The sequence below is a fragment of the Xiphophorus hellerii genome, chromosome 5, assembly GCF_003331165.1.
Source record: "Xiphophorus hellerii strain 12219 chromosome 5, Xiphophorus_hellerii-4.1, whole genome shotgun sequence".
Taxonomy (NCBI): domain Eukaryota; kingdom Metazoa; phylum Chordata; class Actinopteri; order Cyprinodontiformes; family Poeciliidae; genus Xiphophorus; species Xiphophorus hellerii.
In genome coordinates this window covers 28,856,908-28,868,612 of record NC_045676.1, presented here as the reverse complement: position 1 = coordinate 28,868,612, position 11,705 = coordinate 28,856,908, and the positions used below count along the sequence as shown (strand labels likewise).

The following is an 11,705-nucleotide window of genomic DNA, read 5'->3' as shown; positions in this document are numbered from 1 at the left end:
GGTTATTGGATAACAAAACCAGACAGTTTCTCATTAAACTCTAGTGGTTTGTTTGTCACCTGATGTTGTAACAGTCAATTTTCTTTAAATGTAGTCAAAACAAAGGAGATGACTTTGTACCGGTTGAGGTTTTTATGATGAGCAGAAATAGGCCAAAGCCTGTCTTAAGATATGTGAAAGGGATGTCTAACATTTCTCCATAAAGGATGTACTCATTTCAGAAGATTTATACGAAGTCTAAGACTTTATCCTACGGTGGTATGTGCTGCAGCACCAGTAGCTATCACACAGAAATTGGACTGAACTGATGAAAGAATAATGTCTCTGTCCCCATCAGAGACAGAGTCATTGTTCTTTATCCCTGTAGCTGATAGTTGAAAGAAGAGTGTTGTGTCAATAGACACACTGCACAATGAACTGATGAACCAGCAGCTTAGTGTGTTCATGTTTAGACCTTTTCAGATTTGTAATAAGACCATTGGCCATATTTGCTTAAGAAATATTGAAATAATCAAAATCATATTTTCTGTGCAATGTAAAAGCATACCCACATTTTCTGATTCGTTTTGTGATCAGTATGTCTCGCTTCTTTTCTTTCTTCATTCCTTCGTTCCAAGATATTCCATTGATGCACTTAATTAAATTACCAAATTACAAGTATTTATTTGTAATACATGTACAAAACTCTTGTACAGACATTTAGGGAAGTTAAATTTAACATGTCTGTCGTTAGCTTCTAGCTTGATGAAATGCACTTTTATTATTTGTTTCCAACTGCACAGTAAATCTGAAACAGCATGTTTTAGTGGTTAACATAAAAAAAAAAATCTGACACAGCGTTCATGTTTTCCACACCAACCTGTTTACTTTATTTAAAATTCAACTGTACACGGCAGAAAGAAAAACAGGTTATTTACATTCTTTGGAGGAAATGCTGTTAGTCATTGTGTTTCTCTTCCTCTTTGGTAAACTCGGGTTGTTCCCTCATGTAGCTATTTTTTGTCACTACCGCTTTCACATACTGTAAAAAGAATGCCACATGTCATATCGCTACCATTTAGTCTAAAATGGGATTATAGCCCTTTTCTTTGTCTTTTAATTGTTAAATTCTCTCCTCAAGTCTTTCCTTTGCTCTCAACTATCTCCGCTAACATCTACCACTGGCTAACAGCAGTTACAAATCTTTGGCTGCAATTTACATAAAAACAATAATGATGTTTCTGATTTTAAAGATATATTTAAATATAAAATAATATGTTAACTATATGTATAAAATATATATTTTTAAATATATTTTTAGATATATTTTTAAAATATATTTTAAATATATTTAAGAAGATTCTTCCGAGCAGGCTTCTGATTTTAAATGTTAAAATCAGAAACAGGCATTTAAAAATAATTTAGTTTGGCCACATTTCCTTCCGGTTTTTGAGCGGCAGATCGTCACTGCTACATAATGACCTTTAGATCATGCTAGCATTAGCATTAGCTCCCGGGTGTGGGCAGATGAGCAGGGTGGAGTCCAGGTCCAAGCGGAAAGCAGGGTACAGCGGTTGGGGGAACTGGCACTGAAAGGTGTGGAGGAGCACCACCGTGTCCGAAATGCTGTAGAAAGACAAGGTCCCTTTCTGTCGCTCCAGCAGAACCCCGATCCGCGAGCAGGACGGGGCGGCCACCGTGGTCTTGCGGTTGTCGTGCCACGCCGAGTAGCCTGCATGCGTGCACCGCAGCCGCCAGGAGTTCTCGTTACGGCCGAGCAGGCAGGGCCTTCCGCCGCCTTTGCGTCCGATTGATAGCGACGTGACCCCAATGTCGACCCATCCTCTTCCCCGCCACTCCACCTCCCAGTAGCTGGCGGCGCCAAACTGGCCCTCTCTGCACAGGACCTGAGTCACTGAATCAAAGCGATGTGGGTGAGGCGGATAGGGCTGGGTGTTCTCGCCACAATGGGCGCCCTGGGGCTCCTCCAGGAGAACCAGAGTGGGGTGGGCCGTGATGGCGTCCAAAGAGAGACGACATGAAACTGAGGGCAGCAGAGAGAAAAGTGAGTTAACGGTTAAATACGGCGAACGGTACAGACATTTTGAGGGGCAGCAGTGAACTGATAAAAGAACAATGTCTCTGTCCCCGTCAGAGTCAGATGCATTGTTCTTTATGCCTAAAGCTGATAGTTGAAAGAAGAATGTTGTGTAAAAAAGGTGGAGAAAGATGAGCTAATGCGGCAGATGGAAACTTAGCATTGAGAGATTTATTACAGGCAGTCATGTCAGGCTCAGTTATGGAAATGTGGGGTAATATAGACTTTAAAATCCAGAAATTGTTCCATACTAGAAGTGGCTAGTATGGAACAGAGGCCACATACTAGCCACTGTTAAAAAACAAAAAAACATTTCAGACAGGCAGTTTTTTTGGTCCAGAGGAAAAAGAGTAGACTGTGCTCCAGCACCACCTAGTGTCTGTCTGTGCATGACTTTGGCACCGCTAGCTAAAAACAAAACTAACTGAAGTTTACAAAACAGTCAAATTCATTAGGTTTGGGAATTTATCCAGAAAAATTAATGTAGGAGAAGCTAAGTGTGCTAAATGTTTTCAAAGTTAGCAAAAAGTGCTAAAGCACCAAGATAAAAATTAGTTCTGAGCAGATTAGAGGAATGTAAATGTTTTTCCTCTAATCTAAAAAAAAAAAAAAAAAGGCATTCAAGTCTTAATTTAAACTTTTACATTTGAAAACAACAGAAGCTGGTCAGGATTTATTGGCTGAAACTATTTAGCACAAATTTGGTTAATTGATGAATTTGAACTTTAACAGAAAAGGTTCAAATTCATTTTCTGCTAAAATTCAAAATGCAGACAAAGAAAAAATGTCTGCATTTTTTTTTGTCAAATATGAAGTGAATAGAAGAAATATTGTAAACAGAATTTATGAGACAGATCCAACACATTTGCACATAATTCTATTTGTTGTTTTGTGCCAATTGAAAACTAAAGTAGCTATTTTTGCAAAGATAAATTTCAGTCTCTACATGAGCAAAGCTTGTATAGCGATGCCCCCCAAAAAGCTGTGAAATGTACCAACTAATGCACTGTATCTGGCAGACTAAATTTAAAAAAGCATGCCACACTTTTCAGTTTTTTACTCAGAAAATATTTAGAAAATAACAACAGTGTGTGTTGGCTCTTCACTGCGTTCTCGCCCCTCCCCCAGCTTACTCCATTGTTCCTGCTCTGTAGAGGACGGTGCCAGGCCAAGATGTGAAAAGTCGTCCAGTATTTCAGGTGGTTTTGACACTGACGGGACAAAAGGCTCGCTCTGCCTTCACCCTCCTACGCGTGAATTATTAAAGCCTGACAAGGTGCCGCTACATTGACATGTTGTCAGCTGGAACAGGTAGCAGCACCGGTCTTAATGATGAACCAGGATGTCATAAATACATCATGATTGTCATTCATTATTGAAGGCAGGCCAGACGAGGGCTTTCTGATTTCCATACCAAGATTCTCATTGTGTGGTAAATAAAAGAACAAACGGAGAGAGGGAAGAGATGGAAAGATGGAGAGGAGAGAGGCGGGGAATGGTTCCGTTTAATTTCCTGATGAGGATTTCCTTTTGCACGCACCCACTTTCCTCTCAAACGTCAGACAAAAACAATCGACTATTGAATTGTATCCCAATTTTCCTGTATGAGTGTGAGCATGAACCAAGTTTATTCCCTTTATTCAAATAAAGTCCTTACATCTGAGTAAAGCCGCCCTCATCCTCTGATCAGGTGGTTGCAGGCACAATATGGACAGAGGAAACGAAACTGGAACGGCTGTAAAAGTTGATTATAAAAAAACAAAACAGAGAGGAATGTAATAAAAAATGTTTGTAAAGGAATTTTTTATCTCGGAAAGAATTACACATCTACAATCTTCCACATACCCCTGCTGTTTTGTTGCCCCACGGATTGGGATCGCTGAGGTTTGGAGTTCCCCAGTCGGTAACTCTGGCCACCTTCCCAACACGGCAAAGATGAAAGCATTTATTAAAAAAAAAAAAATCAAAAATATCAACTAACTTCACACAACGTTCATGTTGGCCAACTCAAATTGGTGAGGCCAATTTTTTGGCAAATGAATACAATTTGTGGCCTACATCACATTGCTATACTTTTACTTATTCTTTTACTTATTATTATGAAGTATCTTTACTCTTACTTGAGTAAAATTTCTGGATTCTCTACCCACTGAATGAACAACAAACATGTTTTAACCAAAAATTCTCCAGACTCTGACACACACCTGCAGTTTTTGTTAAAGTTTCACAAGTTTTATATTGAAAGAAACGGATTTGGAAAAATCTTCTTTTAGCTGATTTTGGTATTTATTTTTTTTATGAACTATTGCCATTTTGGTCCATAAAAATGATGATAAGGACCAAAACAGAGAGGAATGTTACATTCTTATATGGTCCACTTAGCTTTATATATTTGAGCCATCTGATTATGTCATTTTTAAACAAACTATTAATAATTTGATCAGTTTCTCAGTACTTGAGTGGACATTTTACCAAATACTTGAATAAAACTACATTGAAGTGGTGCTACTCTTACTTTAGTAACATTTTTGGCTTCTCTATACCGACCTCTGGTGTATTGTAATTTCCATTGGTAAAAAATAAAAAAAGAAATTCTTTAGAGGATTGGGCACCAAAAACGGACCCAGCCCAGGGGCCCTGCATCCTTGAACATCCGGCCCTGCATGTTGTCTTTTTATCATTATTAATTAAGGGCTGCAGCGTTAAATGTCATGTAAAAACCTCAGACACGACTCTCCCACAGAGGGCAGGACACGGTGGAGTGTGCGGGTGCATCCGAGGATCGCGTTACTTAAGCTTACCGTTTACAAGCTCTCTAGCGGGGACGCAGTTCTCATGACCTGGAAGAAAAACAACACGTTGGACAGAGAGAATGAGCCAGCTGGGTCAGAGGTCAGGAAAAGGCCGGCGGGTTGCTTTCTTGGCGTAAATGCTATATTTGGCACTGCGGGTGATTCCTCCATACCCACACGGCCAATCCTGTCGACCTCCTCCCTGCAGACGTCCTCGATGCAGCTGCGGAGGTGGCTCAGCGCTCTCCTGGCGTCGCTGAAGGCCTCCGGGGCCAGGCTGAAGGTCCCGGGGGGCCGATCGGCGGCGACGGGGATGCAGAGCAGCGCGGCCGCCTGAGGTGGAAACGCAAAGACAAACGAGCGGAAAATTACGCACTTTGCCCTCCCTCGGGAAAACCTCGCTGACTCATTTATTCCTCTCATCCGTTCCTCCTAATGTCTGAGCGTCTCTGCTGGAGAAAAAGAATCTTTCAAGCACAGTTCATTTCCTGCGGGGTCCCTAATGACATGCTCATCTTCGGTAAAAAATAAACTGCGTTTTCAATATTTGCCAAAAGCGGGGTTTATACGGTTTTCACTCAGTAAAACTCGAGAGCTTTCAAGGTGAGTTTTCAAAGGCAAATGAGCTAAAGAAGACACTTTCCATTCACTATTATATGATATAATTTATTACTGTTAATATAAAATAAAATAATATGTTGCATTATGCATTCTATAGTAGGGACAAAATATAGTAAAATATAACAAAATGTTATGCTTTGACATGTCTTTCTTACACCTTATGCACCTGACCGACATGAAAGAGTTAGAAAACAAAATCTCTAAAATAATATTACGTTTTCTGGCATTTATCAAATAGAAATAATTTTAGTGATTCTACCTGACAGAACTAGAAAAGTTTGGTCTGATTTGACTATAAAGAGTGAGAAAAAAAAAATGTATCAACTATAAATAACACATTCCAAATTTAGGCTGTTAATCAAACATTAGATCATACGTTATTGTAAAACTGTGTAGTTTGAATATCAAGCACTTTCGAAGAAATTATACAGGAATAAAATACTTTCCCATGAGATTCAAGCATCTTCAAGAATTTCAACACCTGTAAAAACTCTGTAAAAAAGTTTGATACATAGATAAATAGTAACAAATAAAAAACAAATTGCACGTTAAAAGTCTACAAATATATCAAGTATAGTAAAATAAAAAATAATGTTTTATTTCAGTTTAAACAATTAAAAATGTGTACTAGTAATACTTAAGAAATGAATGTTTTTCAATATCTAGAATCTTGTTTCTATTGATTTTAAGCTTGTTTATTTATTTTTATTGCTCAAATATATTTTTTTCCACTTCCAAAGAGTGTTTTGTTTCTCCCAGTGTCTCCCTTCATTTCCTAGTAAAAGGACATGGATGATGCTGCCGTCACCCGTTTCCAGAAACCGTCTACTCGGCAGGCGGCTCCTATTATTTCTCTGGACTAAACCCATAAACCGCAATCCAGATCAGATAGCAGCAGCTCAGATTTCTTCTGTCTCGTCAAAGAAAAATACTAATTTCCTAAAACTGAGGCTTTGATTTTTTTTCTTTTTTTCAGTTTTGATATCGGTGACTCCTCCCTCTTTTGCCCCGTCACCTGTGTCAGCCGGACGTTGTCTTCGGTTCGCAGCAGCTGGCCGATCTCCTCGTCTCTCCTCCTCAGCTCCTCCAGGTCCGTCTCCAGAAGCGCGATGTCTCGCTCCAGTCTGCCGACCGCCGCTCGGCCCTTCGCCTCCAGCAACGCTCCCACCTAAAACACAGATTCGGAAAATCCACCACAAGTGCCAGGACGTAAAATACAGAGTGTTTCAAAAATTATATTCAGGAACTGCCTTGTATCTGTAGCTGTTTCAGATCATTGAATGCATTTAAGCAAATTAAAATTCCTGTTTTTAATTTATTTAAAGAAACTTTTTTCCTCAACTTTTATCTAAGATAAACGGATACGTTTGTGTTTAGAGCGCTGTCATTCCTTCCAATACCGATATTGCAGCCTTGAGAATCGGCTGATAGCGATACTGACCCGATACGATAACAGCATGAGTCATACAGGAGTTTCCACAGAAATCACCCACGCAAATATAAGACTTTTTAAGACCATTCTGAATTCAATATAAGAACTGTGTTGCGACAAAAATGTACAAAAGACAATAAATTGGGGATGAGTTTGCATTAGCTCACGATGGGCGTAAAAACCGCTAGCTAGCTAGCTATCAAGGGTGTATTGGTAGCTAGTTATTGGTAGCCTGAACCGCCACCAGTCACAGAACATAGAATGAAGATTTGTGCGCAGGCAACCCAAACTTTAACCTGACAGAAAGTTCTTGTGGGGAAAAAAAAAACTACAGCAAATTTACCATGTTAGATACTTCTGCCACAACAAAATGTAAGACCTATGATAAATGTATTTAAGGTCAATATACTTGCATTAAAAAAAATAAGTTTAAGATGTTTTAAGGCCTTAATTTATGACATTTTAACGGTGCATGGACACCCTGATACATTATTTTGTTGTGCATGCTACTCAAACAGAATTAAATGCTGGTGCGGACTAAATGCTGGGGGAAGACTAAATGTTGGAGCGGACTAAATGCTGAGACAGACTAAATGCTGGGGTAGAGAGCTTCTAATGGAGATTTTAGATGCTTGCCGATATAATCCGATACTCGTCTTTTGGCTGATATCAAACCGATTTCCGATATTAATACCGGGTCTGGACACCCCGAGTTCTAGTGTTGGGTAATTCTGCAGTGCCATAACAAACCCAGAACTTTTAAGTGCTACGTTTCACCTCAGCTTTAGTTTTCTCCAGGCGGTGAGTGATCTCAGCGAACAGAGCATCACTCTCCTCTAGAACGGCGGAGGACAAAACCTAAAAAAAAAAAAAGAAGAAAAAAGACTCATGAGAGATTGTGTGTAGTGAAAGGATAAAATAAAGCCACATAATCCAGATTTTAAGAGATGACACAAATAAAAGCATAAAATATATAGTTTTTCAATGAGTTAATAAAAAAAAACAAAAGTTTGTTGTTTTAGGGAGGAATAAAAGTCAGTAGGAGGTTGAGGGAAGGCGTTTCTCAAAAGACCGAGTTGCTCAGAATAAAGGACATAAATTTGTTTTGCACTGAAACATGATACAGTAATTAAATTGAAACAGGATGTCTGAGTGTGTGAGATGTCGGAGTGCAGGCTTTATGTGTCTGCTCAGCCATGTAGCCCTTTAATGCGGCTTGTCATTCAGCTAGATAGCTAACTAGATAACAAAACAAAAATAGGTTTCACTACAGTCAGTGAGAGAAAATATTCAAATAACGCCAAAATTATGCGTCTTATAAAAATGTTACAGCATCCTAAAACAGGAAATTCTGAGGTAGGTATTTAAAAATCCTGAATTTACATTAAATTGGGCAAAACCTTGGGACCCAAACAGAAACAAAATCCTAATTTCGACATTTAAAGTCATAAAGTTTACAGCAAATGCTCTCCAATAAATATTTGTTGATCAGTCAATCAAGTTTCAATCAAATTTTTTTGTACAGAATATTTCATCAACACGGCAGTTCAACGTGCTTTACATTATGAAAACAAAAAAAAACAAAACAACAGAATCATAAACACATCAACAGCTGTGAAATCCAACAACAAACTTTACATTTTGTCAAGTGGCATCATTAAAAATCATAAATACAAATAAAATATATTGGTTAAAACAACTTTGTAGATCTACATTGAGCTGCGCCTCATATTTGTTTTGTCTGTTCTGTTTTGAGCTGTTCAGAAATGAAATAAAAATATAAAAAAGACCAAACTCTACATGTGCACCAATCTTAAAAAAAAACAACAACCTGACCTGCCGATTCTGATTTTACCTGATATTGATTTATTTTGTCTGAAAAGTTGCTAAATTTAGCAACAAGTTAAATTTCACAACTGTGAAGTTGGCAGCAGCGGGGTGACTGTTGTTAAGATAAGATCGATTTCACATGTAAGTTTCGACCAATCACAGGATTAAGGGACTCAGGGCCGATTTAAAAGCTGATAGCTACAGCTAACATGCTTATTCCAAAGAAAACCAACGAAAGATGACGTACTAAATGAAAAAACGTTTTCAAATCTCGCGCACGGAGCTGAAGTAACAGATTGCTTCGCTGATGCTCGGTCGTCTCCCAGAAAACGGAGGTGTTTCCACAAACAGTTCCCCACTTGAGAGAAAACCGAAGGTGTTGGATGACAACAGGTAATTTTTTCCAGGTTCATTCCACTCATGCCGGCTGATTTCTCAGAACTTCCACTTAGACGGATGATGCTTCAAGCGCAAACAAACACATTTTGACCTCTTGGGACTTCGGCTTGACATAAATAATTAGTAAGTTCTTGGAAACTCTTCGCCATTGACGGAATGGCAAAGAACATTGAAACCAGAACATTGGTTCATAGAAACACTGGATTAACGACGAATAAGGGCACTGTGTGTGTGTGTGTGTGTGTGTGTTTGTGTGTGCGATGGTTTTGTTACCTTCTGGGACTCCAAGCTCTGCTGGAGCTCTTCCAGGTCCCTCTCTCCGGTCCGTATCCTTCCCTGAACCGTCCTCTGGGATTCCTGGAGCTGGAGCTGAAAGATCACCGAACAAACCAAGAGGTGGCTGATATCAGCAAGACACCAGTGCAAATATGGAAGTTCTTGACAACTGACTTAGAACCTCAAACGCATTTAGACACAATAATTCAGATTTTGCGAAAGGCCATCATCTGAGCTAAACTGAAGTTATTTGAAGCTTGGCCCTTAAGGAAATGTCAAACTAAATTACAATCACATGGGAAAAAACAAACATATGTTTGGAGGTCAAATTTAACAAGACTGAGATTCCTATAATTAAAGTAAACAAAAAAAAACAAAAAACAGAAGAGAATACTTTTTAACATTTTCTGTAACAATGCAACTTCTGCCAAGGACTAAATTAGGACATCCCTACATTTGTTCCCCCATAAAATATCTAAAATTACACCTATTACGACAGGTTTAGCACTTTGCTGCAGCTTTTTAAAGGAGGTTTGCCCTGTTTACCTCTCAGATATTTAGCTTGGTGAGCTTCTGACTGTTGAAGTAAGTGTGAACACCAAAAGACCTAACAAAGGTGGGCCTGGTTGAAATCAGCCATTTTACAGTGTGGAAATAAATCTGCAAGTGGTGGACATTCAATGCAGCAGCTCTGCTTTTAAGATAATGAGATAAAAAATGGGGGAAAATGTTTCATTTTTAAGCTCATAAAAGGACTAGAGTTTAATAATCCAGCATTTGTTTCTCCTTTTCTGTTATAGCCTCCAGTATGTGGATTTTTAGGGCCAGTTTATAATCCTGCAGAAGACACCTAGACCAGGATGGTGCATTTAAGTATCAGTCGTAAACTATATGATCCACATTAAATGGGCTATAACAGGTTAATGTATTATTCTTAACAGCACATCTATTTATATTTACGCTCAAAATCTGCTAAATTTGACAATTTATGATTTTTAAGTTATCTTATTGTACATTGAATTTAGGCTAATAAATGGAGAGTTGTGATGGAAAAAACGATACAAGACGAAGCACGGAGGTACAGGGCAATTATCTCATCATAAAAACAATGACTTTGTTATCTTTTAGTGTTTGAATTTGGTTTTAGATCATTTTTCGTACTTGAAACCATGAACGTTTATTTTGATTACACTACTGTAACTATATCATCCACTTTATTTGCTCCACCGTAAACCCACCAGAATAAAACTCCACCCGCACAAAGCTTTCTTTGACCGCCCCTGTCCCACATCCCGTCTAACCGGGTACCTGTCTCCTGGCTTTCAGCGTGTCCGCCCTGCGCTCCTCGTCCTCCCGGTCAGCCTGGCACAGGAGGCAGTCGCCGCTCCACTCGGCCTCCGCCTCGGAGCCGCTCCCCACGGGCTCCAGACCGAGGCGGTGCTGGGCGCACAGCTTCTCCGCCAGCCGCTCCACCGCGTCCACCAGCTTGTGCCGCCGCAGAGGTCCGACCTCGCGGTGCGGCAGGACGTGGAGGTCACAGAAGGACGCCAGGCAGACCAGGCACGACTTGCCCGCCCTCAGCTTGCTCTCTGTCGGACAGAAGTCACACGGCACCTCGCCGGCTTCGCCCAGGTACAGTTCCGGCTCGTGGACCGTCTCGCTCAATACCAGTTTGTCGACGACCTCGGCAAGCACCGTGTTTCTCCGGAGCACCGGTCGAGGGCTGAAGATGTCCCGGCACTGTGGGCAACTGAACTGGCCCGAGTCTGCCTGGTCCCAGTAGTTGCGGATGCACACCATGCAGTAGGTGTGTCCGCAAGGGATGGACGCCGGGTCTCTGAGGATGTCCAGGCAGATGGGACACCTGAACTGGCCCTCTGTCACTGAGATGTTAGTCTGAGCCATTTCTGGGGAGAGCGCTCCTCCGTAGGCGGGTGACTTCTGAGCTGCCAGTCGACGGTGTTCCTCCTGAAAGAAACTTTTCCTGACTCCAGAAGTGTTGTTGTGAAGGAGAGAACTCCTTCCGCAATGTTGACAGCGCGCCGGTTGTGCTGCCCTCAGCGCGGTCTGACAGGTACGGGATCAGCCCACGCAAAAAAAAAAAAAAATCAACAAACACGCTACTTTCTCTGAGCTAAGACGTTTGAGTTTTACTGCAAACGCACAAAAAAATAAAAATAATGGTGATAAATACGATCAAATAAAAATGTTACGAGTAAATAAATAGTAATTAACACTGTATCTGTAACACACATTAAATAAAGGTGATAAAATATTA

The 11,705-nt window shown here is 40.2% G+C and overlaps 1 protein-coding gene across 1 annotated transcript; it reads right to left on the bottom strand.

The window, feature by feature from the left end:
• Window positions 1-839: 839 nt before the first annotated feature.
• On the bottom strand, window positions 840-11,457 carry LOC116720162 (E3 ubiquitin/ISG15 ligase TRIM25-like). The gene is made up of 9 exons (XM_032563275.1): window positions 10,736-11,457; window positions 9,425-9,520; window positions 7,700-7,780; window positions 6,506-6,658; window positions 5,043-5,202; window positions 4,879-4,917; window positions 3,923-3,994; window positions 3,735-3,812; window positions 840-2,023 (listed from the first exon to the last, which is right to left on the bottom strand). Exons 1-9 carry the CDS (start codon window positions 11,330-11,332, stop codon window positions 1,464-1,466), a joined length of 1,836 nt encoding a protein of 611 aa, XP_032419166.1. The 5' UTR covers window positions 11,333-11,457; the 3' UTR covers window positions 840-1,463.
• Between the last annotated feature and the right edge of the window lie 248 nt (window positions 11,458-11,705).

What these genes read in the sequence shown, in the direction of transcription:
- LOC116720162 (XM_032563275.1), bottom strand. Translation starts at nt 11,332, where the DNA reads ATGGCTCAGACTAACATCTCAGTGACAGAGGGCCAGTTCAGGTGTCCC. An exon ending in CGCTGAAAGCCAGGAGACAG is followed by an intron (nt 9,521 to 10,735) that starts GTACCCGGTTAG and finishes GTGATCTTTCAG; the next exon opens with CTCCAGCTCCAGGAATCCCA. An exon ending in ACAACGTCCGGCTGACACAG is followed by an intron (nt 5,203 to 6,505) that starts GTGACGGGGCAA and finishes TTTCCACCTCAG; the next exon opens with GCGGCCGCGCTGCTCTGCAT.